Consider the following 27313-nt stretch of genomic DNA (forward strand, 5'->3'; position numbering starts at 1 on the left):
GGTCAGGGACACCCACTCTGCTATAGCTGCCTGCTTCCAGCTGCTCTGAGCTGCTCCCTGAGGGAGCCTCGGCTGCTGGCTTCTGAGGAGGATACAGAAGGTCAGATAGGAGTACAGTGCAGTGGGCAGTGTGTGGCTGAATCCCTCACAGCAGCGCCTGGTTCTGGCTGTGGGCACAGTGATGGGGAGAGAATCCCTCCACCCAGAACCTCCCTTACCCTTATGGAGGGGCTCCTACCCCTGAGGGCTGCACTGCCGGCGAGAATTGGACTCTCACCGCAGCCACTGCTTGTGAGGATAGACTGGCTTCCGCACTCAGGATCACTTGCTTACAGAGGGGAGATTACAGAAACCACAGTCGGGATGGGACTGTACTGAGAAGCTGGGGAAAGTGACAATGAAGACAAGGATTGAATAAAATTCAGGTCAGTGCCACTATCCAAACTGCAGGATAGCAAGTTTTAGTTAGAGCGGGGTGAGGTGTGACCGTGTGTCTCGATGTGAAATGGGTGAATTTAATATTCACAGGTATTGGTCCGGAGCCTCACTAGTACAGCGTTAGTACAGTGTCCCAAAGACTTAAATCGACAAATTCAACCAGAGAAAACTTCAGACACATCAGGAAAGACTGGAGTTGAGTTGGAAAGATGATGTGTGATGATGATGGGACCCTCCACTTCCTCCTTGACAGTTTGCTTCCTGTTTTAGATATTTTTAATCAACCTGTTTCAGACTTACTGTTACACAGCCCTGGAGTAGGTGAGACTTGAACCCCCGCCTCCAGCTCACAAGGGATACTAACATTGTGTCACAAGAGCCCTTTTGCACAGAGCTATTTTCAAAGTTAACCAGTTTTTCTAATAAACCCTTTTCGAGAGATTTTATGACACAGCCCTGAAGTAAGTAAATCTTGAACCTTGGACTTCTGATCTGTACCACAAGAAGGACCCCTTAATTCCCATTTTATGAAAAATAATCCACACAAGGGACCACCAGACACCAGATTGTTGCAGAGATCCAGGGGATTTCATGAATGTTCTCTAGGAAGTGTCCTGAGTTCCTTGCCTGAGCTGACCGTACAGTGTCTGAGCAGCTCCAAAAGTGTAATCAAACTGCCACAGCATTGTTTGTGAGTCAGGCCCAGCAGCATCAGCTCTGAGCATTGCAATAAATGCAAGCCTTGCCATTGATGCCCACATCCCAGCGTCAATGAAAGAAAACAGCAGCACTCTCTGAACGCCATCAACTCAGACTCCCAGAAATCTCAATCCCAATCAAAGGTTATCCAGCCTCCTCCCCATCCCAGTTACATCACAGTCCTCTAGATAATGATGTCTTTTTGAAATATATAATGATAATCCCTTCGCTGAGGGCTCAGAACTGAGATACATTGGGCCACATGTGGTGTCCCTCACTCTCAGGAGGCAGGGGTGCGTTGTCCCATTCCTGGAAATCTCCTCCCTAAGTGCTCTGCTGAGTTCCTGTCGGGAGTCAAGTCCCTGAGTATCACTGGTCACTAGAGAAGCATTATCTCATGCCCTGTGCTTCAGCGGTTACACATGTGACTACTTTCTGCACCAACTATATTGTTAGTCTTCTGAATATTGATTTACTTCCAGCTGGTGGTAGTGCTCCACAAGTTGGATCATGGAGGGAAATCTGGCTTGATAAATCATAAATTTTATTTTCTGCTTTATTTAATGAAAAGGTCAGTCACTGAAAATGTTAACAAGAGTTTGCCAATTTCCTGTGAGCAAAAGAACATCAATGTTTATTGCACACACATAAAAAAAATGATCTTACACCATACAAGGAGTATTTGAAACAGTTTTATTACAAACATCAGAAAGAAAGATTCAATCCCCTTAACCCCTCAACAACATTCCAGTCTCTCAAAAACCAGTGAAGGATTACCCTTGTCTTGACACTACAGCTCCTTGTTCAGTTGGGATGGCTGTATTTGGTTTAATATTGACAGATTTCTGCATTCATTGGATGCCATTTCTTCACTTAATGTCTCTTTTGGAGCCTGAGCTCACTTCCTTAACACATGGTCATCAAACCAGTATATTAACACATGGTCATCAAACCAATATATTAACAGCCCTGGGCAGCATCTTTTCTTTCTGACATCTCTATAGCTTTCTGCTTCTGAAGTTTCTTGCAATGTTTTCCCCCTCTTCATAACACTGTTCCTTCATGACAATGTGAATATAGATATCTCTAAAATCAATTTCTGTGAGGCATCTTATTATCCTTTCAGATGAACAGCAGCATCCTTGGCTCTATCTTTGAGTATGAGTGCAGAGCCCTGGTCCTTGAGTGGTGGATCCTATTCAATGCATCTATGGTTGTTCTTCACCCTGAGCTTGCTGTTGTTCATTCTGCTGCTGATCTCCTGTGGAGGCTGCATGAGGTAAGTCAGCTGGACACTCGCACCATGCCCCTGGTGGCATCACTGAAGGAACAGGGCTTTCTGCTATGTGTTTGCCATTTCACCAGTTTATCAGTGAACCTCTGACATCCTGCACTGTCCTCCTCACAGTCGATAATCTGCAAACAGAAATTGTTCCCTGTACTCCAAGTCTGTGATCATTCAGGAAAAAGGTAGCTACCAAAACCTAACCCTTGGGAAGCTCCACTACACACCTTCTTCCAATTTGAAAAACATCTCCAACATTTCCTAGCTTCCTGTCCCTCAGACATTACATTAATCACTGTCATTTATACATTAGCAAGTAGGGAGGATGGAGAGGAATACATCAGCAAGGAAAGAAAAGAGCAGTGTAAACGTCGTCAAGGAGTTATAATGGGAGATTTTAATTACCTGCCTATTGATTGAAATACTGGTTGAGTAAGGGGCAATGCTGGCTTGTGTTCAGGGGAATTCCCGACATAGTATGTATCCACTCCAACAAGAAAGGTTGCTCTGTTAGACCTGGTTGTTGGGAATGCGGGTAGCCAAACAGAACAGGTATCAGTGAGACAATATTTAGGATTCAGCGATCATTGTATTGTAAGGTTCAGGACAGTGCTGGAGAATGACATGCAACAATTCTGAGTAAGAATAATCAACTCTCAGAGAACCCACTAATGGGACTTCAGGTGGTGTGGTGGCTCAGTGGTTAGCACTGCTGCCTCATAGCACCAGGGTCCCAGGTTCGATTCCTGCCTCGGGTGACTGTCTGTGTGGAATTTGCACGTTCTCCCTGTGTCTGCATGGGTTTCCTCCCAGTGCTCCGGTTTCCTCCCACAGTCCAAAGATGTGCAGGTCAGGTGAACTGGCCATGCTAAATTGCCTATAATATTAGGTGCATTGGTTAGAGTGAAATGGGTCTGGGTGGGTTACTCTTCGGACGGTACGTGTGGACTGGTTGGGCTGAAGGGCCTGTTTCCACACTGTAGGGAATCTAATCTATTTTAATTAGAAATTTAAAAAAAACAGAAATTGCTGAAGAAACTCAGCAGGTCTGGCAGCATTTGTAGAGAGAGAGAGAGTAGAATTAACATTTTGAGTCTGTTGACTGAAAATAACTGGAAAATAAAATGGTGGTTGATGGAAAATATTCAGCCTGGAGTCCAGTTACTAGTGGTGTGCCACAATGATCTGTTTTGCGACCTCTGCTGTTTGTCATTTTTATAAATGACTTAGGCGCAGGCATAAGTGGATGGATTAGTAAATTTGCAGATGACAATAAAGTCGGTGGAGTAGTGGACAGTTTGGAAGAATTTTACAGGTTGCGGGGGACTTGGATAAACTGCAGAATTGGGCTGAGAGATGACAAATGGTGTTCAATGCAGCTAAATGTGAGGTGATGCATGTTGGGAAGAATAACAGGAAGGCAGAGTACTGGGTCAATGGAAAGATCCTTGGTAGTGTGGATGTGCAGAGGGATCTTGGAGTCCATGTATGTAGATCCCTGAAAGTTGCCACCCAGATGGACAGTGCTGTTAAGAAGGCATATGGTGTGTTAGGTTTCATTCGTAGAGGGATTGAGCTCCAGAGCCGTAATATCATGCTGCAACTATACAAAATGCTGGTGCGGCTACACTTGGAATATTGTATACAGTTCTGGTCCCCATATTTCGGGAAGGATGTGGAAGCATTGGAAAAGGTGCAGAGGAGATTTACCAGGATGTTGCCTGGTCTGGAGGGAAGGTCTTATGAGGAAAGGCTGAGAGACTTGAACCTGTTCTCATTGGCTTCTCATTGGCAAGAAGAAGGCTAAGGGGGGATTTAATAGAGACATACAAGATGATCAGAGGATTAGATAGGGTAGACAGTGAAAGACTTTTTCCTAGGATGATGATGTCAGCTGTACGAGGGGGCATAACTACAAATTGAGGGGTGATAGATTTAAGACAGATGTCAAAGGCAGGTTCTTTACTCAGAGAGTGGTAAGGGTGTGGAATGCCCTATCTGCTAATGTAGTTAACTCAGCCACATTAGGGAGATTTAAACAATCCTTAGATAAGCACATGGATGATTTTGGGATAGTATAGGGGGACGAGCTGAGAATAGTTCACAGGTTGGCGCAATATCGAGGGCCGAAGGGCCTGTTCTGCGCTGAATTTTTCCATGTTCTAGAACAGAGCTATATTCCACCTGGGATGTGCATGTCACTGGCTAAGCCAGCATTTAATGTCTATCCCTAATTTCCCAGAGAGTTGTTATGAGTCAACCACATTCCTGTGAGTCTGGAGTCAATGTAGGCCAGACTGGATAAGGACAGTATAGAACATAGAACATAACAGCACAGTGCAGGCCCTTTAGCCCTCAATGTTGGCCAAGCTGTGAACCCAATTTTAAGCCTATCTATCCTACACTATTCCATTCTCATCCATATGCCTATCAATGACCATTTAAATACCATTAAAGTTGGCAAGTCTACTACTGTTGCAGGCAATGCATTCCACACCCATACTACTCTGAGTAAAAAAAAACTACCTCTGATATCTGTTCTCTATCTGTCACCCCTCAATTTAAAGCTATATCCCCTCGTGCTAGCCATCGCCATCCGAGGAAAAAGGCTCTCACTGTCCAACCGATCTAACCCTCTGCTTATCTTAAATGTCTCAATTAAGTCACATCTCACCTTCTTCTCTCTTACGAAAACAGCCGCAAGTCCCTCAGCATTTTCCTCATCAGACCTTCTCTCCATACCAATCAACATCCTAGTAAATCTCCTCTGATCCCTTTCCAAAACTTCCACATCCTTCCTATAATGCGGTGACCAGAACTGTATGCAGTACTCCAAGTGCGGCTGCACCAGAGTTTTGTACAGCTGCAGCATGACCTCATGGTTTCAAAACTCAATCCCACTACCAATAAAAGCTAACACACCCTATCAACCTGAGTGGCAACTTTCAAGGACCTACGTGCCTGGATATCAAGCTCTCTCTGCCCTTCCACACTATGAAGAATATTATCATTAACCAAGTACTCTGCATTCCTGTTACTCCTTCCAAATGAATCACCTCACGCTTTTCCGCATTAAATTCCATTTGCCACCTTTCAGCCCAGCTCTGCAGCTTATCTGTGTCTCGCTGTAACCTACAACATCCGTGAGCACTATCCACGTACTGACCTTAGTGTTATCCACAAATTTACTAACCCATCCTTCTATGCCCTCATCCACGTCATTTATAAAAGTGACAAACAGCAGTGGGCCCAAAACAGATCCTTGCGGTACACCACTAGTAACTGAACTCCAGGATGAATATTTCCCATCAACCGCCACCCTCTTTCTTCTTTCAGCTAGCCAATTTCTGATCTAAACTGCTAAATCACCCTCAATCCTATGCCTCCGTATTTTGTGCAATAGCCTACCGTGGGGGAACCTTGTCAAACACCTTACTGAAATAAGTAGATTTCCTTCCCTGAAAGATATCAGTGAACCTGATTTTTTTTTATAGTAATTAACTTTTTTTTGTGTGCTAGATTCTTATTAAATACACATTTCACCGTCTGCCATAATGGGATTCAAATCTATCTCTCTGGATCATTAGCCTGGGTTTCTGAATTGTTTGTTGAGTAATGGGATCAGCTCCCTAGCTAGGCCAGAAGGTGAATAATGAGCTATCTGGAGCAGATGGTTTGGCCTCAGTCCAGGTACATTCCATCAAAAGGGAAAGGTAGGACAAACAAACTCAGAACTTCCAGGATGACAAATGTGATAAACGCATTTTTTTCTTTAATCCAATGTCTATGTCAGGCAGTGACTACAGTTGAGAAGGTACGGAAAGCCCAGAAGGGAGATTAAAAAGGAAATAAGGAAAGCAAAAAGGGATGGTGATTAAAGGCTGGCAGCTAATGTAAGGGAAAATCACAAAGTCATCTCTATGACATCAACAATAAAGGCATGCTGAAAGGAGTAGGGCCACTCAAAGAGCAAGAAGGGGGTTTACTCCTGGGGGCAGGGGGCATAGCTAAGGTAGCAAATGGGTATTTTACAGCTGTCTCTTTACTAAAGATGAGGATGTTGCCCAGGTCATAGTGACAGACAAGGGAACAGTCACAAGAAAAGATCAAAATTAATAAGGCGGGGGTATTAGATACGGTCAGCATTTAAAGGTGACAAGACACTGAGACTGGATGAGATGCATCCAAGGATTTTGAAGGAAGTGAGGGAAGAATTGGTGGAGGCAGTGGAGACAGTGTCCATGTTTCCTGGGCTTGGAGCAGGTGCCTGAAGACTGGACAATCATAAATATCACAGCTTTGTTCAAAACGAAAGGTTGTAAACTTTGGCCTAGTAATTACAGTCAGTTTAATTTTGGCAGGGAAGCTTCTAGAAACAATTATGTGGGAATTGAATTAATTGTCACATGGAAAAGTGGGGATTGGTTCAAAAGAGTCATCATGGATTCTTAAAGGAAAACCATGTCTAACTGAATTGCTGAAAGAGATAACATGAAGAGGTAACAGCGTTGATGAGGGTGATATTGTTGATGGATGTACATGGATTTCCATGTTTGATACAGTGCCACACAAACAAACTTGTGTGGAATGTTATAGGTCAAGGTGTAAGAAGAACAGTAGCCGTGTGGAATACAAAAGTGGCCGAGGGCTAGGACACAGAGAGTAATGGTCAATAGATAATTTCTGGGCTGGAAGAAAGTTTGTAGCGGAGTTCGCAGGGACTGGTATTGCAGCACTTGCTTTTGATTTAACTAAATGTTCTAGGTCTTAGCATGCAGGGGACAGCATCAAAGCTTGCAAATAACATGACACTTGAGAGAATTGTAAACAGATGACGAGGAGGAGAAGGACAGTGTGGAACTCCAAAAGGACATTGATGGGTTGGTGCAATGGACAGATAGGTGGCAACTGTCATTCAATGCAAAGAAATGTGATGTGGTGCATTCTGATACAAAGAATATGGACAGATAATATGAAATAAAGGCTGCTTCTCAGAAGGATGAGTCGGAATAGGAAGACCTAGGTATATTAGTGCATCATTCATTACACGTGGCAGGATAGGTTAAGAGAGCTGTTAATATAGTATATAATATTCTTAGCTTCATAAATGGAGGCACAAAACAGGGAGGTGTTGCTGACTGTATCTCAGATACTTGTTAGATCTTAGAAAGTGGTAGACAATTTTGGGTGCTACACTGTAGGATGGGATGTGAATGGTGTGTGTGCAATACAGGTTTATCAGAATGGTTCTAGGGATGAACCACCTCAATACAGATGATACATCAGAAACTTTAGGATAATTCTCCTCAAGGGGAGAAGGCTGAGAAGAGTTTTGCTAGATGCTTTCTAAACCGAGGGGGTTTTGTTCTGAGTGGATACTGAGAATCTGTTCCCAGCCAGTTTGAGAACCAGAGAGCACCTTTTCAGTGTTTGGCAAAACAAGCAGGGGTGGCATGGGAAAACCATTTTCACCCAGTCACTACTTAGGTTGTAGAAATGTGCTGGACATTGAGGAGTTCATTAATATTTTTAAATTAGAAATTATATACAGGGTTTTGGAGAAAATGAGGGAGATTGGCTCAAAGTTGAAACGTTCAGAGAGCCAGTAAAGACATGATGGGCCAAATGACCTCATTCTTCACCATAACAATTAAGTGATTCAGTGTAGGGTCAGAGGTGGTGTTACTATGGATGTGAAAAATTACAGTCTTAATGATGCAGGTATGAGGTCAGGATCAAGTTCCAGCTGATAAACTGTGTGAGGGCTGTACCATGTTTGTGCATTCCACAGTGCGTGAGGGCTGTACCCTGTGTGTGTGTTTATTAGACAGTGTGTGAGGGCTAGATTAGATTCCCTACTGTGTGAAAACAGGCCCTTCGGCCCAACAAGTCCACACCAACCCTCTGAAGAGTAACCCACCCAGACCCATTTCCCTCTGACTAATGCACCCATCTCTAAGGGCAATTTAGCGTGGGCATTTCACCTAACCGGCACATCTTTGGATTGTGCGAGGAAACCACAGCACCCGGAGGAAACCCACACAAACATGGGGAAAATGTGCAAACTCCACACAGTCGCCCGAGGCTGGAATCAAACCTGGGTCCCTAGTGCTGTGTGCTAACCACTGAGCCACTGTGCCGCCCCAAGAAGAACAGAGAGCTGGATTTCTATTAAGGAGGGGAAACATCATCATGAGGCTTGAACCCACGAACCTCAGATTAAGAATCACATGCTCTACCAGGCTAGCCAGGCTGTACAGTATGTGTGTATTAGACAGTGTGTGAGGGCTGTACCCTGTGTGTTTGTTAGACAGCATGTGAGGGCTGTACCCTGTGTGTTTGTTAGACAGTGTGTGAGAGCTGTACCAAGTGTGTGTGTTAGACAGCGTGTGAGGGCTGTACCGCGTGTGTGTGTGTGTTAGACAGTGTGTGAGGGCTGTACCATGTGTGGCGTGTGAGGGCTGTACCCTGTGTGTGTGTTAGACAGCGTGTGAGGGCTGTACCCTGTGTGTTTGTTAGACAGCGTGTGAGGGCTGTACCCTGTGTGTTTGTTAGACAGTGTGTGAGGGCTGTACCATGTGTGTGTGTCAGACAGCTTGTGAACGCTGTACCATGTGTGTTTGTTAGACAGTGTGTGAGGGCTGTACCGTGTGTGTGTGTTTATTAGACGACGTGTGAGGGCTGTACCGCGTGTGTGTTAGACAGTGTGTGTGGGCTGTACCGTGTGTGTGTGTTAGACAGTGTGTGAGGGCTGTACCATGTGTGTGTTTGTTAGACAGTGTGTGAGGACTGTACCCTACGTGACAGTGAAAGCTGAGGATTGGTTTGCAAATTACAATGCAATAATCTTAGATACCACCAGGGGATGCTGGAATGAGATGGAATACCTGCATTGAGATGTGATTGGAACAGGATGAATGTAACGAACTGTGACAGTTGGTGGTGGCTGCTCTATAGCTCCATCTCCCCGCTTCAACCCTCTCACCATCGACATCTCCTCCAAAGTTGTAGTGATCTCGCTCACGTTGAAAATGTCCAGGTGAAGGTCAGTGGGTTTATTAAGGTAGCTACCCCAGATTTCCACAAGTATTTGTGTGAAAACCTCTTCCCTAAAATTGGCCTGAAATGTCCCCACTCCAATTGTGCGATGCTGCTCCCTTATCCTGGATTGAGAGAAATGAGCAACTTACCTTCAATCCTATATCACCCTTTAACCATTAAAAACACCTCCATTAAACTCACCCCTCCCCTACTCCCCATTGTTAAAAATGCAGGGAGATACCAACCTGGTCCATGCATTCTCCCACCTACTCCATTCACTGACACTTTTAACCCAGGATCATTCTGATTGATCTAATCCTATCATAGCCCCTCACAATCAGATTTGCTTCAATAAGTTCAATTCTATCAGTTGATTCTTCTAAAATCTAATGAGTACAGGGCCAGCCTGCTCAACCTTTCATAAAGTCATAGAGATGTACAGCATGGAAATAAACCCATCGGTCCAACCTGTCCATGCTGACCAGATATCCCAACCCAATCTAGTCCCACCTGTCACACCCGGCCCATATCCATTCAAACCCTTCCTATTCATATCCCCATCCAAATGCCTCTTAAATGTTGCAATTGTACCAGCCTCCATCACTTCCTCTGGCAGCTCATTCCATACACGTACCACCCTCTGTGTGAAAAAGTTGCCTCGTAGGTCTCTTTTATATCTTTCCCCTCTCACCCTAAACCTATGCCCTCTAGTTCTGGACTCTCTGACCCCAGGGAAAAGACTTTGTCTATTTACCCTATCCATGCCCCTCATAATTTTGTAAACCTCTATAAGGTCACCCTTCAGCCTCCGACCCTCCAGGGAAAACAGCCCCAGCCTGTTCAGCCTCTCCCTATAGCTCAAATCCTCCAACCCTGGCAACACCTCCTCATAAACATCCCTCATTACTCAGGATCAATCAAGTGAACCTTCCCTGAACTGCAAGACTGTCCCTCCTTAAGGAATGAGACCAAAACTCTGGATAGTATTTCATTTCATCAATCCTGTGTCGTAGCAGAACCTCTCTACTTCTATATTCCATTCCTCTTGCAAGACAGGCCAATAATCCTGTTGTTTTCCTAATCACAAGGTGTACCTGTGTGTTAACGTCTTGTGATTCATGTTCCAAGACACCCAAATCCTTCTGTACATCAGAGTTCTACATACTCTCTCCATTTTAATAGTATTCTGATTTTCCATTCCTTCCACCAAAATGGAAAAGTTTACATTTTCCCACATTATACTACATTGCTAAACTTTTCCCCACTCTCTTAGCCCTCTGCAGACCCTTTATATCCTCCTTACGATTCGCTTTCACACCCATCCTCAGCAGTGCCAGTGAATGAGGCTACAACACAGTTTGAACTGTATCCAAATGCTAAGCCAAGCCTAACGGGAAAGGGTCAGGGAAACTATTTTTCAGAACATTCACTGGGACAGCTGACCTTAGAGCAAGACCCTCTCCTCATCTGCTGTTTTTACTAACTCTGCTAAAGATTAACTAACATCAGCACCAAAAGGAATCCTACAACAGAATCATAGAAGTGGCAAGACACAGATGCTGGCCACTCTGCTCATCCTGGGCAGGAAAGTAAGCCGTCCATCCCAGCCACAGCTTCCAGCACGTGGTTTGTGACCCGGCAGGTTGTGTACTTGAGCAACATATCCAGACATTTGGAAATGAGTCAGCGAATTTTGCTTGCGATGCTCTTTCAGCGATCACTTTCTGACCCCTCCCACCCTCTAGCTGAAAAATGTTTCCCCATCTCTCCCTCTGATTCCTTGACCGATCACTTTAATAAGCAGTGCTCCACATCTGTCTGTTAAATCCATCTGTCCCATCCATTCCATCCAGGTCCCTCATAACTTTGTACATCTCAATCAAATCTTGTACTCCTCCTCAGTCTCCCATATTCCATGGTAAATATCCCTGTCTTTTCCTAAAACTGGCGACACCCTTGTAAATCCTAGTGCTGATGAACTGATTTTTACAGTCTCACACGTCACTGAATTATCTCTGTTTGAGATGTTGGGGCAGTTTATCAAAGGAAATTATAACTTTTCTAATGAGCTATTTCCTTTTCCCACAGGAAGTCAGCTCAATTTTCGGCACAGAATAACGACACAGAGACTAAAGATGACACTCATCTCATAAGCATTGTAAGTTTGAGGAACAGGGAATCTGTTCAAATTCAGTGAGGGGATTGGTGGGGAAGGGGTGAAGAATTATTGGGGAGTTTGAGGAAGAGGTTCCTGTTTTTCCCATGGGAGTGTGATTTCAGTGACAGTGTATGTAGATCCCAGAGAGTATGGAGTAAATCCTGGCACCATCGCACTGAAGACTGACAGGAAACAGAACACTCACCTGTGTGGGGCCTTTACGGGACAGATGGAGGTGGTGGTGAAGGAGCTGTTCCAATGGGGCAAATAATCGCATCAATGATAACAAGTGGAAATAATGCAAAATTCTGTCTTCTCTCTCCAGAGCCAGTTCGATGATTCCGTATTTCCAAACAGCATCTCCCCAGCAACAATCCAAGAAGGTACAGAGAGAGAATGCAGAGAGTGATACAGAGAGAGAGAGAGTGATACACAGAGAGAGAGTGATACAGACAGAGTAATGCAGAGTGTTACAGAGATAGAGAAAGTGATACAGAGAGTAATGTAGAGTGATACAGAGGGAGAGTGATGCAGAGTGATACAGAGAAAGAGAAAGTGATACAGAGAGTAATGCAGAATGATACAGAGAGAAAAAGTGATAGAGTAATGCAGAGTGATACACAGAGAGAAAAAGTGATAGACTAATGCAGAGACTGATACAGAGAGAGAGTGATAGAATAATGCAGAGAGTGCTAGAGAGAGAGAAAGTGATAGAGAGTAATGTAGTGATACAGAGAGTGATGGAGAGAGGGAGTAATGCAGAGTGATAGAAAGAGATAAAGTGATAAAGACAGTGATGCAGAGTTTGACACAGAGAGAGAGAGATACAAAGAGTGTGATGCAAAGAGAGACAATGACACAGAGAGAGTGATAGAGAGAGTGTTACAGAGAGAGAGAGAGTGATAGATAGGAACCAAAATGATGCAGTTTCTGTGTGTAGTTTGAGTGCTGTGTGTTGACCTGATGTGAGTTCTGGTTTGACAGTAAGTGATCTGGAATCACCTTGACCTCGTTCTTTGATTTGGATTGTAGGTAATTTCTTGATTGCTGGCTGTGAGACAGACTGGGAACCCTGTGACTGGTGAAATCATTGCTGTGACTCTAGGGCGTGTCTCTGCCTATGTGTCTGTATATAAATGCAAGTGTCTAAAGTTTGTGTGTATATCTGTGTGTATTTGTGTCTGTGTGAATATTTTTGTGTTTGAGTGCATGTGTGACCATGCATGCACATATCTCTATGTGTGTGTGGTTGTCTGTGAGAATGTCTGTGTGTGTATGAGTGCACACAGAGATGTACGTGTGAAATCAGATGTGTGTGTCTCACTCAGTAATCCTGCAGTGAGGCACGTTTCTGCCAGTTGTTTGCCAGGAAGGCATTTCACTGTCTTGAAACTGACGTGTTAATCAGCATAAAGAGTGAGATTTCATGTGACTGTGGTTAGCAGAAGTTGCATTGCCGACTGAATCATTGACCAATTGCATTTCAAAACTTGGAAGCACTCAACACAAACTTGGCCAACGACAGATCAAGAACTGGCAGCCCTCTGGCCAAAAGTGAAACTGGTTTCAAATTATTTCTGTAATAAATGGAGGGAGTTGGCATCCAGTGACCTGAACCAATATCACTAAAAGCAGATCAGCTGATCATTTATCCCATTGCTGATTGTGCGTGCTTGCTGTGTGCAAATTGAATCTTCTGGAATCGTGCTGCAAAATGACTTTAAAGGGTAGGCAATAGTCTAGTGGTATTATCACTGGATTATTAATCCAGAGACCCATGTAATGTTCTCGAACCTGGGTCCACACCCAGCTATGACAGATGGTGCAATTTAATTCAACAATAAATCTGGAATTCAGAATCTAATAATGATCATGAAACTATCTTCGATTATGATAAAAATCCATCTGGGTCATTAATGTCCTTTAGGAAAGGAAATTTCCATCCTTACCTGGTCTGGCCTCCGTGTCTCCAAACCCCCAGCAATGTGGGTGACTCTTAACTACCCTCTGGGCAATGAGGGATGGGCAATAAATGCTGGCTTGGCCAGTGATGCCCACATCCCATGAACAAATAAAAAACAGAAATTTCTGGAGAAACTGAGCAGGTCCCACAGTGGGGGCCTGTGGAGAGAGAAACAGTTAATGTTTCGAATCCTGTGACCTTCTTCAGATTCCTAGTGCGACTACCTACAGGCTGTGACCAAGTGTTCTCATTTAACAAGATCTCTCAAACTCTCACAGGTCACCCCGGGTCACGTAAAGTAAGCTGGCAAAATGATGTGGAAATGCCTGGCATGCAAGATAATAAAGAATCTCCGTGTCAACACAGCAGAGCATTGCCTGAGATTCCCGCTGCTTTGGACGATAAGGGGAATCCTGATGGGAAAGGTGACCCTGTCTACCAGACAGCGAGGGAGCTAACCGCTGCAGAGTGCCAGGAGATTTCAGAAGACCCCATCGAACCGTCGTATGCGGCTAGTGACCAGTTCAGCCTCGAAGCACAGAGGTCAGAGTTCATCATCGAGGATGATGTTGCCAAGGAGGAGGGGAACTTCCAGCAGGAGAAAGTGGCCCCTGTGTATGCACGAGTCAGCAAAAAGACAAAGACCGCACCATTGCTGTGTCTTCCCAGTCTTTCGGCAGCCCATGGGAATGTGGAACGTGATGAGGAACCGCCACCACTACCCGAGAAACGATTCGACCTTGATGATGATTTTGTGATCGGTGAAGAATCCGAGCAGGTTAGATGTGGACTGGAACAGATTGTTTTCCCAGTCTGTCTGTGGCTCTCCTTCACTAACTCAGCCCCTCCCCCTTCCCCGTGATTTTCCTCTCTCTGATTCCCATTCACTCCTTCATGTCTTTATTGACAGAAATCACTTAACCCCAGATTATAGTCCAACTGGTTTATTTGAAATCACAAGCTTTCAGACTTCACCTGATGCTCCGAAAGCCTGTGATTTCAAATAAACCTGTTGGACTATAACCTGGGGTCATGTGATTTCTGCCTTTGTCCAACCCAGTCCAACACCAATACTCCCACATCATGCCTTTATTCGAAATCCTTACTTCACTCTCACACTTGCTCTTCCTGCCAACAGTCACATTCCATCCCATGTAGTTGCAATCAAGAATGCGCTGTCCCTGTTCTGGGAGTGTTTGATGGGGACAGTGTAGAGAAAGCTTTACTTTGTGTCTAACCTGGTGTTGTCCCTGTCACTTGAGTGTTTGATGGGGACAGCATAGAGGGAGCTTTGCACTGTATCTAATCCCACACAATTCGTCAAATCCATCGAATTCAGCACCGCCTTCCTAACCTGCAATCTTCTTCCTGACCTCTCCACCCCCACCCCAGCCCTCCCCCAAGTCCCTCCTCCCTACCTTTTATCTTAGCCTGCTGGACAAACTTTCCTCATTCCTGAAGAAGGGATTATGCCCGAAACGTCGATTCTCCTGTTCCCTGGATGCTGCCTGACCTGCTGCGCTTTTCCAGCAACACATTTTCAGCTCTAATCCCACACTACCCCTGTGCAGGGAGTCATTAATGGGAACAGTATTGAGGGATATTTACTTTCATTTTAAAGGAGTAGAGAGAGCTTTGCATTCAATTTAAAAGGGTAGAGGGAGCTTTACTTTCAGCGTGAAAGAGGAGAGGACTCTGGTTAAGAGATGAATATTTCACATCTGCACAGCGAGGGCTGCTAGAACCTTAACAGCTCTAGAACTCGAGGCATTGGCCACAACCTTGAATAGTTTGAAACTGTCTTTGACAAAAGATCAGTTCTTAATTTGAAGTCTTGGATGGGTAGGTTTTTTGCTAAGTACATGGGTTGGTGAGTGTGATGAAAAGGTGGGTGTTTGGAATCGATCACAGATCAGCCATGATTCTATTGAATACAGAACAGCATTAAGAAGCTGCATGATTCTGGAATCTAACTGAAGACTCAGTGATGTTTTAACACTGACCCAGATTGTCACTCTTCATTTTTTAGATACTGGTGGAGGAAACGCCTCAAGAAGATCCCAGGGCAGCTCTGCTTCCTGCTGAGTCGTGTGTCACTGATGGAGATGGTATTGTGGCCACAAGGAATGGTCTAACTATGGGCTAGCAGCACTTGTATCTCTGAGACACTGCTCTGCTTCTAACTGGACATGATCAGGATTGGATGGGATTCACCTAAACAAGCTACACTCGAGTGAATAAGCCTAACAGGGAAACCATCAAAAAGAGAAACTGCTGGAGAAACTCACCAGGTCTGGCAGCATCTGTGGAGAGAGAGAAAAACAGAATTAACATTTTGAGTCCAGTCATTCTTCTTCACAACAATTAGGATCGGAGGGGACTTATGCCTCCTGCTCCCTATATGTCGCACAGCGAACACAGCGTGGAACTGCAGAGACCCTTTTGTTGCTGGGACTCTAGGTGGGAAAAGTACTGAAGGAGTGAAATTACAATATCATTTGAACAGGAGGGATGGAGCTCTTATAACATTTTAGTGCGGGTATGGGAAGCGAGATGTCACTATTTTAATAACAGAATTTTCTGTCTCGTTTTCTCTATGAGATTATAGATTTCTCAAATATTATTAAACTCAGAGTGCCCATCTATTGATTCAATGTCTTTGATGATCCTTAATTGAATTTGTTCTCAGAATGTGGGCATTGCTGCCCAGGAACACGTTTATTTCACTTACATCATTTCACCAAGAAAGTGATGTTGTACAAGAATGTCTTGATTGGTGGATTCAGAAGGCAAGTAAGAGTCACATAACAGTCCTGCCTGGGCAAGGGCAGCAGCTTCATTTGATTTTATTGGAGGCAGTTTAGAGAAAGTCTATTAGGAAGGACTGTCTTATGAGCAAAGATGAAACCGGCTGGAAATCCATTCACTGGTGTTTAGAAGAATGAGAGATGATCTCATTGAACTATATGGAATTATTAAGGGGCTTGACAGGGTAGATATTGAGATGATGTTTGCCCTCATGGGAAAGCCTAGGACCAGGCGGCATATCCTCAGAATAAAGGGGCACCAATTTCAGACTGAGATGAGGAGGAATTTCTTCTCTCAGAGGGTTGAGAGTGTCTGGAACTCCTTACCACAGAGAGCTGTGGGTGCAGAGTCATACAGCACGGAAGCAGACCCTTCCATTCAACTCCTCCATGCCAACAAAATTTCCCAAACTAAACTAATCCTACTTGCCTGTATTTTTCCCTTTAAACCTTTCCTATTCATGTACCTGTCCAAATGTCTTTAATACATTGTAACTGTACCAGCATTGACCATTTTTCTCTGGAAGTTCATTCTATGTATGAACCATCCCGGTTCCAACATAACTTCCCTGATCTTGTTTCTAAGCCTCAGCCAATAAAGTATCCCATATGCCTTCTGATCCATCTTATCTACCTGCACTGCTACCTTTAGTGATCTATGAATGTTGCACACCATGTACCTCTGATCTTCAATATTTGCCAGAGTCCTATTTTCATAGAGTAATTTCTTGTCTTGTTAACTCTTCCCCCTCCCCAAGTGCACTACCTCATACTTTTCCAGGTTGAGTTCTATTTGCCATTGCTTTGCCCAGTCTCATTGATATCCTCCAGTTTACAGCTATCCTCTTTACCATTTACCAATTGACATCTCAGACCTGAACTTGATAATACCTCTTGCATTTAAATCCAAGTCATTACTGTATACCATATGCAGGAAAGACCCCCAATGTAAGCCCTGTGGAATCCCTCTGGAAACAGACAACCAATCCCATAAACACCCCTCTACTACTATCATCTGCTTCCTGTCTCTCAGCCAGTTTTGGATCCAATATGCCACTTTGCCCTTATTGAGCAGACTGCCATGAGGGACCTTGTCAAAACTCTTCCTAAAGTCCATGTGCACCACATCAAATGCATTACTCTCATTGACACTCCTTGTTAGCCCACCTCAAAAAGTTTGATCAAACTCAGCACCACCTTCCTAACCTGCAATCTTCTTCCTGACCTCTCCGCTCCCACCCCCACTTCGGCCTATCACCCTCACCTTAACCTCCTTCCACCTATCGCATTTCCAACGCCCCTTCCCAAGTCCCTCCTCCCTACCTTTTATCTTAGCCTGCTTGGCACACTCTCCTCATTCCTGAAGAAGGGCTCATGCCTGAAACGTCGATTCTCCTGCTCCTTGGATGCTGCCTGACCTGCTGCGCTTTTCCAGCAACACATTTTCAGCTCTGATCTCCAGCATCTGCAGTCCTCACTTTCTCCTTCCCTTAATGAATCTATCCTGATATTTCATGATTAATCTGTGCTTCTCCAATATATTGTGTCACTCAGAATTCTTTCTAATAACTTCTCCACCACTAAGGTTAGACTGACTGAACTGTAGGTTTCTGTTCTGTCCCTTCCTCTCTTTTAAATAATGCAACAACATTAGGAGTGCTCTTGTCCTCTGGTACCTCGACAGAAAGGATCAGTTACTGCCAGGACTCCTGATATCCACTTCCACGGCTTCCCTCAACAGCCTCAGATACATCTCATATCTCATCCTGGTCTTCAGATTTATCCACTTTTAAGTGTGTTAAATCCACTAGTATCCAATAACTCCCATGCTCTGTAGTCTTTGGGGATCCACAGTGCATGTCCTGTTTCCCTGCCATTTTTGATTGCTAGATACTCCATAGGTGGAACAATCAGCAGACAAATATATCACCAATGGTGCAAATATACCCCCTTTCTTACATCTGCATGTGAAACTCGAGACTCAGGGGAACAAAATACACTTTACAACCAGCATTGAAAGCTCCAGTAAGAAACCTACATTTCCTTACCTAGCCAGCTAAAGCTGACACATTAATTTATATGACAAGCTACAATAATAATGTGAGAAACATAGAATTCAGTGTGGGGATCATTAACATAATTGTAAATGTATAGAACATAGAATATAGAACAATACAGCACAGAACAGGCCTTTCGGCCCACGATGTTGCGCCAACCTGTGAACTATTCTCAGCTCATCCCCCTACATTATTCCAAAATCATCCATGTGCTTATCTAAGGATTGTTTAAATCTCCCTAATGTGGCCTCTATAGCAAGGCTGCTCAACAACACTGCCTTAGAAAGGCTAATAAGCTCTTAAGCAGGGGGACCTTTTAAGCTGGGGAAGGTGATGGCCTAGTGGTATTGCTGTTGGACTGTTAACAGAGACCCTGGTAATGTCCCAGGGACCTAGGATCAAATCCGTCCATGGCAGATGATGGAATCTGACTTCAATGAAAGCCTGGAACAAAGAGTTTAATAATAACCACAAATCCATTGTTCATTGTTGGGAAAACCCAACACTAATGTCCTTTAGGGAAGGAAACTGCCATCCTTACCTGGTCTGGTCTACATGTGACTCCCGACCCACAGCAATGTGGGTGACTCTTAGCTGCCCTCTGAGTAATAAATGCTGGCCTAGCCAGCGATGCCCCCATCCTTAAATAAAGAAAGAAAATCTGCAGTGCATAATGCATTAGATGCAGGTTCAACCATACCTGATTTTCTAAAACACATGTCCAACTGAAACACCTGCTATCAGAAGAACTCATGAAAACCCTTGTGTATATTTAAGGCTGAGGTAGGTTCTTGATCATTTGGGGAATCAAGGGAAAAGGCAGGCACTGGCCGTGAGGAATGTCAGATCAGCCATGATCTTATTGAACGGTGGAGCAGGCTTGACTGGCCAAACGGCCTCCTCCTGTTCCTTTTTTTGTATTGTTTCTCTTTCCTTAAACCACTCATGGACCTTTTGGGTGAGGACCTTTCCCTCGTGATTCCTTTTACTGAGACCAGTTTGTTATTTCCAGACTTTTTTTAGAAATGAATTCAAATGCTCCAACTTTCCAAGTGTGACCTGAATGATCTCGCTTTGAATGATCACAGAATTAACATGGAGGAGAAGGAGGCCAGTTGTACCATCATATCTACACTGGGTCATTAAATGGAGCATCATTACCTTGTAACAATTTCCAGCCATTACCCCATATCCTTGCACACCATTTCTATCCCAGAGACCATCTAATACCCTCTTGAATGCCTCTGTTAAAACTGCCTCCACTATGTTTCCAGGCAGTGGATTCCACACCCTAACCAGTCACTACATGAGAAAGATTTTCCCTATCATCCTTTCTTCTTTTGCAAATCACTTTAAAATCTGCGCTCTTTGGTTCTTATTCCTTTTACAAGTGGGGACAATGTAGATAGGCTCTTTGTGATGACAAAATCAACCACCATCCATTTACAGGCACATTCTCCCACCCAGACCCAGGAGAATGATGATACTAAGCTGGGTGGCAGGGTGAAATGTGATGAAGATGTTAGGAGATTACAGAGTGACCTGGACAAGTTAGGTGAGTGGTCAGATGCATGGCAGATGCAGTTTAAGGTGGATAAATGTATGGTTATCCACTTTGGTGGCAAGAACAGGAAGGCAGATTACTCCCTAAATGGAATCAATATAGGTAAAGGGGCAGTACAGAGAGATCTGGGTGTTCTTGTACACCGGTCAATGAAGGTAAGCATGCAGGTACAGCAGGTAGTGAAGAAGGCTAATAGCATGCTGGCCTTCACAACAAGAGGGATTGAGTATAGAAGCAAAGAGGTTCTTCTGCAGCTGTACAGGGCCCTGGTGAGACCACACCTGGAGTACTGTGTGCAGTTCTGGTCTCCAAATTTGAGGAAAGACATTCTGGCTATTGAGGGAGTGCAATGTAGGTTCATGAGGTAAATTCCTGGAATGGCGGGACTACCTTACACTGAAAGACTGGAGCGACTGGGCTTGTATACCCTTGAGTTTAGAAGACTGAGAGGGGATATGATTGAGACATATAAGATTATTAAAGGATTGGACACTCTGGAGGCAGGAAACATGTTTCTGCTGACGGCTGAGTGCTGAACCAGAGGACACAGCTTAAAAATACGGGGTAGACCATTTAGGACAGAGATGAGGAGAAACTTCTTCACCCAGAGAGTGGTGGGTGTATGGAATGCTCTGCCACAGAGGGCAGTGGAGGCCCAGTCTCTGGATTCATTTAAGAAAGAGTTGGATAGAGCTCTCAAGGATTGTGGAATCAAGGGTTATGGAGATAAGGCAGGAACAGGATACTGATTAAGGACGATCAGCCATGATCATATTGAATGGCGGTGCAGGCTCGAAGGGCAGAATGGCCTACTCCTGCACCTATTGTCTATTGTCTATTAATTCACCCTCCTCATTAACAAAATAAACTTTTTACAGGAAGAGTTGAAAAATAATTTGTAACAGGGAGACTCTTAACACATTGATAGGAAACCTAAGCACACAGGAGGAGGATGCGCAAATCATACAGAGGCAGTCACCCAAAGCTGGAATCAAATCCAGGTCCCTGGCACTGTGAGGCAGCAGGGCTAATCGCTGAGTCACCATTCCTGAGAAGGGACAAGACAGCACCTTCCAAATCCACGACCACTTCCATCTAGAAAGAAATACATTGCTGTTCTTTCAGTGTCGCCGGGTTGAAAGCCTTTCTTAAAGACCTTGTGGGTCTACTGACAGCACATGGACTGCAGTGGTTCAAGCGGGCAGTTTCTTCTCAAGAGCAAATAGGGATGGGCAATAAATGTTGGCCAAGCCAGGAAGTGACACATCACTGAAAAGTAAAAAAAAAGTTTCAGTTACACAAGGTATAGCTGATCGTCTTGAATACTGCGTGCAGTTTTGGTCCTTTTCAAGGAAGGGTGTTAGAGGTGGTTCAGACAAGGTTTGCTGGATTGACATCTAGACTGAGTGGGTTTGAGGAAAGGCTGGACTGACTGGGCTTGTTTCCATTGGAGTTGAAAAGAGTGAGGGTTGACTTGATTGAAGTGCATCAGATCCTGAATGGGCTTGACAAGATGGCTGTGGAAAGGGTGTTTCCCCTTGTGGGTCAGTCCAGAACCAGAGAGCTCTGATGTACAATTCTGATCACTCTTTCAGAACAGAGGGGAGGAGAATGTTTTTCTCTCTGGGGTTGTGTAACTTTGGGACTCTTTGCCTCAGAACACCATGAAGGAGGAAGAGGAGGAGGGGATATTGAATATTTTTATGGTGGAGGGGGTAGATTATTGTTGGGCAGGGAATCATGGGTCATCGGGGGAGATAGGAATGTGAAATTCCAGACACAAGCAGATCAGCCATGATCTTATAGAATGGTGAAGGAGGGGCTGAATGGCTTACTTCTGTCTTATTTCATCTGCTTGTATAACCATCTGATCCTTGCTCCATTTCTGAGTTGCACACAATCAGGGTCAGGCAACATGAATTTGCAATGATTACTCAGCATTTCTTCCTCTTTCAAACAATGTCTGGAGTTTGACTTTTTTTCTGTACTGTCAGCAGAATGAATGGTTTGTCACGGCAGGTCCCCTCCCTTCTCAATGTGTTATGACATAACCATTGCTGTGTCAACTGCTCCATTGAGAGGTGTCAATTGGATAGTTAACCTGTTCCTGATACAATCTCACACTGTTGTTCCAGGGGATTTGACAAGTTTTCTCCTGAAACACCTTTTTTCAGACATGAAATATATTGCACTGATTCACCCTCAGCTCCTGGCATCCAACCTCCTTTGCAAATCGTCCACATTTAATCCACCTGATTGACGGTAAGGTGTTGATCATTTATGGCCAATCACACAATACCTTCTGAGGAATTTTTAAACATTCTTTCACAGGATGTGGGCATCTCCAGCCTGTCCCTAGTTGCCCCTTGAGAAGAATGTTTGGTAAGGACAAGCCAGGAAACTATAGACCAGTGAGCCTGATATCGGTGGTGGGCAAGTTGTTGGAGGAATCCTGAGGGACAGGATGTACATGTATTTGGAAAGGCAAGGACTGATTAGGGATAGTCAACATGGCTTTGTGCGTGGGAAATCATGTCTCACAAAGTTGATTGAATTTTTTGAAGAAGTAACAAAGAGGATTGATGAGGGCAGAGCGGTAGATATGATCTGTATGGACTTCAGTAAGGCGTTCAACAAGGTTCCCTATAGGAGACTGGTTAGCAAGGTTAGATCTCATGGAATACAGGGAGAACAAGCCATTTGGATACAGAACTGGCTCAAAGGTAGAAGACAGAGGATGGTGGTGGAGGGTTGTTTTTCAGACTGGAGGCCTGTGACCAGTGGAGTGCCACAAGGATCAATCTGGGTCCACTACTTTTCATCATTTATATAAGTGATTTGAATGTGAGCATAAGTGGTATAGTTAGTAAGTTTGCAGATGATACCAAAATTGGAGGTGTAGTGGACAGTGAAGAAAGTTATCTCAGAATACAACAGGATTATGATCAGATGGGCTAATGGGCTGAGAAGTGGCAGATGGAGTTTACTTCAGATAAATGCGAGGTGATGCATTTTTGGGAAAGCAAATCTTAGCAGGTCTTATACACTTAATAGTCCTAAGGAGTGTTGCTGAACAAAGAGACCTTGGAGTGCAGGTTCATGGTTTCTTAAAAGTAGAGTTGCAGGTCGATAGGATAGTGAAGAAGGCATTTTATATGCTTTCCTTTATCAGTCAGAATATTGAGTACAGGAATTGGGAGGTCATATTGCGGCTGTACAGGACATTGGCTCGGCCACTTTTGGAATAATGCATGCAATTCTGGTCTCCTTCCTATTGGAAAGATATTGTGAAACTTGAAATTGTTCAGAAAAGATTTACAAGAATCTTGCCAGGGTTTGAGGACTTGAGCTATAGGGAGAGGCTGAACAAGCTGGGGCTGTTTTCCCTGGAGCAACAGAGGCTGATGGGTGACCTTATGGAGGTTTAGAAAATTATGAGGGGCATGGTTGGATAAATAGACAAAGTCTTGTTCCTGGGGTGGGGGAGTCCAGAACAAAGATATAAAAGAGACCTAAGGGGCAACTTTTTCACGCAGAGGGTGGTACGTGTATGGAATGAATCGTCAGAGGAAGTGGTGGAGGCTGGTACAATTGCAACATTTTAAAAGGCATTTGGATGGGGATATGAATAGGAAGGGTTTAGAAGGATATGGGCCAAGTGCTGGCAGGTGGGACGAGGTTGGGTTGGGATATCTGGTCCGCATGGATGGGTTGGACCGATGGGTCTGTTTCTGTGCTGTACATATCCCTGACTCTAAGATGGGGGTGAGCTTTCTTGTTGAATTGCTGTAGTTCATGTGCTTTAGAAAGACCCACAATGCCCTTGGGGAGGGAATTTCAAGATTTTGACCCAGCAACACTAAAGGAACGGTGATATATTGCCAAGTCATGTTTCCATGTATCTGCTTCCCTTGTCATTCTAGATGTAAGTGGTCATGGGTTTGGGGTGCTATCTGAAGATATTTGGTGAATTTCTGTGGTGCATCTTGTAGATAGTAATTGCTGCTACTAAGCATTGGTGATGGAGGGAGTGGATGTTTGTGAATGTGGTGCCAATCAAGTGGGCTGCTTTATCCTGAATGATGTTAAGCTTTGTTGGGTGTTGTAGGAATGCATTCATTCAGGCAAGTGCAGAATATTCCATCACACTCCTGACTTCTGGGTTATGGAGTCATAGAGTAACACAGCATGGAAACAGGCCTTTCAGCCCAGACTGGTTCATGCTGACCATGGTGCCCACTCAGCTAGTGCCAAGTGCCCACATTTGGTCTATGTCCCTCTAAACCCTTCACATCCATGTACCTATCAAACACTTTTTAAAATGTTGTGACAACTGTACCTGCCCTATTTTCTCTGGCAGCCCTTTACGCACTACTCTCTGCGTGAAACACTTGCCCCTAAGGTTCTTCCTAAGCCTTTCCCCTCTCCCCTTAAACCTATGCCCTCTAGTTTTCAATCTCCCATCTCTGGGAAAAAGACTATATGCATCCAACCTATCTATGCTCCTCGTGATTTTATACACCTCAATAAAGTCACTCCTCATTCTCCTGCGGTCCAGGAAATAAAGTCCTACCCTGGATAACCTCTCCCGAGAACTCAGGCCTACTAGTCCTGGTAACATCCTCCTAAATCTTTTTTGCACTCTCTCCAGTTTAACGATATCTTTTCCTATAACAGGGTGACCAAATTGTTCACAATGCTCTAAATGTAGCCTCACCAACAATTTATACATCTGTAGCACAATGCCTCAACTCCTGTACTCAATACCTTAACCGATGAAGGCCAGCATGCTAAATGTCTTCTTCACCACCGTCGACTTGTGATGCCACTTTCAACAAACTATGTACTTATACTCCCAGGTCCATTTGTTCCAAAACACTCCTCATGACCTTACCATTTACCATATAAGTCCTAACTCTGTTTGACGTCCAAAGTGCAACATTTCATACTTATCTGTATTGAATTGCATTTGCCAATCCTCAGCCCACTAACCCATTCTGATCAAGATCCCTGTGTAAGTTTTGATAACCTTCCTCACTATCAACAATACCTCCTAATTTTGTATCATCCACAATGAGTGTCAAGCATAAAGTCAAGGAGGTGGGAGTGACCCTAAATGCAACAATTAATGGTCTATATCGAGCCCATAGACTGGGAATTCACTCTGTATGTGCACATCAGAGAATTCTGCACATCCTGCCTTGATTTTATGCATGTTAGGTCGCACTTTCTATTTATGTGTTTAGGTTTCTTTGGGTTGGTGATGTCATTTCTGATTCTTATTCTCATGTGTTTGTTGATAGAGTTCTGGTTGGAATGCCATGCTTCTAGGAATTCTCGTGGATGTCTCTGTTTGGCTTGTCTTAGGGTGGATATGTTGTCCCAGTCAAAGTGAGGTCCTTCCTCGTCTCTATGAAAGGATACTTGTGATAGTGGGTCATGTCTTTTAACATTCTAACTGGAACTCTATCAACAAACACATCGATTTGAATCCCATCTACGAGCCTCTGAGAAAAAGAATGGGAAATGACATCACCAACTCAAAGAAACCGAAATAGAAAGTGGGACATAACTCCAGCGCTACAGCAGGGACTCACTGATGAGGTTGCCTAGTATGGTGACAAAACATCTGAAAACAAACCTTCCAGCTGAGGGAGTGCCACACTGTTGGCTAATCAGTGCTGAGGGAGTGCCGCACTGTCAGAGGGTCAGTGCTGAGGGAGTGCCACACTGTCGGAGGGTCAGGGCTGAGGGAGTGCTGCACTGTCGGAGGGTCAGTACTGAGGAAATGCTGCACTGTCGGAGGGTCAGTACTGACGGAGTGCTGCACTGTCGGAGGATCAGTGCTGAGGGAGCGCCGCACTGTCGGAGGGTCAGTACTGATGGAGCACCGCATTGTCTGAAGGTCAGTGCTGAGGGAGTACCTCACTGTCAGAGGGTCAGTGCTGAGGGAGTGCCACACGGTCGAAGGGTCAGTGCTGAGGGAGTGCCACAAGGCCGGACGGTCAGTAGTGTGGAAGCACTGCACTGTCAGAATGTCAGTGCTGAGGGAGTGCTGCACTGTCGGACGGTCAGTACTGAGGGAGTGCCGCACTATCAGAGGGTCAGTGCTGAGGGAGCACATCACTGTCAGAGGATCAGTGCTGAGGGAGCGCCACACTGTAGGAGGGTCAGTGCTGAGGGAGCACCACACTGTCGGAGAGTCAGTACTGAGGGAGCGCTGCATTGTCTGAAGGTCAGTGCTGAGGGAGCACCTCACAGTCAGAGGGTCAGTGTTGAGGGAGTGCCACACTGTCAGAGGGTCAGTACTGAGGGAGCGCTGTACTGCTGGAGGGTCAGTGCTTGGACAGCGCCGCACTGTCGGAGGGTCAGTGCTGAGGGAGTGCCACACTGTCGGAGGGTCAGTGCTGAGGGAGTGCTGCACTGTCGGAGGGTCAGTACTGAGGGAATGCTGCACTGTTGGAGGCTCAGTGCTGAGGGAGTGCCGCACTGTTGGAGGGTCAGTACTGAGAGAGTGCCGCACTGTCGGAGGGTCAGTACTGAGAGAGTGCCGCACTGTCGGAGGGTCAGTGCTGAGGGAGTGGGCACTGTCGGAGGGTCAAAGGTGAGGGAGTGCTGCACTGTCGAAGGGTCAGTGCTGAGGGAGTACAGCACTGTCGGAGGGTCAGTGCTGAGGGAGTGCTGCACTGTCGGCGGGTCAGTGCTGAGGGAGTGCAGCACTGTCGGCGGGTCAGTGCTGAGGGAGTGCTGCACTGTCGGAGGGTCAATGCTGAGGGAGTGCTGCACTGTCGGAGGGTCAGTGCTGAGGGAGTGGGCACTGTCGGAGGGTCAGAGGTGTGGGAGTGCCGCACTGTTGGAGTGTCAGTGCTGAGGGAGTGGGCACTGTCGGAGGGTCAATGCTGAGGGAGTGCCGCACTGTTGGAGGGTCAGTGCTGAAGGAGTCGGCACTGTCAGAGGGTCAGTGCTGAGGGAGTACAGCACTGTCGGAGGGTCAGTGCTGAGGGAGTGCTGCACTGTCGGCGGGTCAGTGCTGAGGGAGTGCTGCACTGTCGGAGGGTCAATGCTGAGGGAGTGCTGCACTGTCGGAGGGTCAGTGCTGAGGGAGTGGGCACTGTCGGAGGGTCAATGCTGAGGGAGTGCCGCACTATTGGAGAGTCAGTGCTGAAGGAGTGGGCACTGTCGGAGTGTCAGAGGTGAGGGAGTGGTGCACTGTTGGAGTGTCAGTGCTGAGGGAGTGGGCACTGTCGGAGGGTCAATGCTGAGGGAGTGCCGCACTGTTGGAGGGTCAGTGCTGAAGGAGT

General features: G+C 45.2%; 1 protein-coding gene and 1 long non-coding RNA gene across 3 annotated transcripts in view; one reads left to right on the plus strand and one right to left on the minus strand.

Moving 5' to 3' along the window:
* On the plus strand, positions 1 to 16244 carry LOC122552548. 2 transcript variants are annotated; one of them, XM_043695241.1, is made up of 6 exons: positions 1 to 425; positions 2264 to 2416; positions 11552 to 11621; positions 11947 to 12004; positions 13863 to 14362; positions 15614 to 16244. In XM_043695241.1, the coding sequence occupies exons 2-6, from the start codon at positions 2298 to 2300 to the stop codon at positions 15728 to 15730; spliced, it is 864 nt and encodes a 287-aa protein (XP_043551176.1). In that variant the 5' UTR covers positions 1 to 425; positions 2264 to 2297; the 3' UTR covers positions 15731 to 16244. The 2 variants fall into 2 exon arrangements, with proteins under 2 accessions (XP_043551176.1, XP_043551178.1); XM_043695243.1 differs by lacking the exon at positions 1 to 425 and having other exon boundaries at positions 1709 to 2416.
* LOC122552549 overlaps positions 2427 to 27313 on the minus strand; it is a 26200-nt gene continuing 1313 nt past the window's right edge. The window contains exons 2-3 of the long non-coding RNA XR_006312414.1: positions 15873 to 15887; positions 2427 to 2553 (exon numbers count right to left, since the gene is read on the minus strand). This is a non-coding gene — a long non-coding RNA (uncharacterized LOC122552549). The remainder of the gene's footprint in view (positions 2554 to 15872; positions 15888 to 27313) is intronic.

This window comes from Chiloscyllium plagiosum, chromosome 9 (genome assembly GCF_004010195.1).
Source record: "Chiloscyllium plagiosum isolate BGI_BamShark_2017 chromosome 9, ASM401019v2, whole genome shotgun sequence".
NCBI lineage: Eukaryota > Metazoa > Chordata > Chondrichthyes > Orectolobiformes > Hemiscylliidae > Chiloscyllium > Chiloscyllium plagiosum.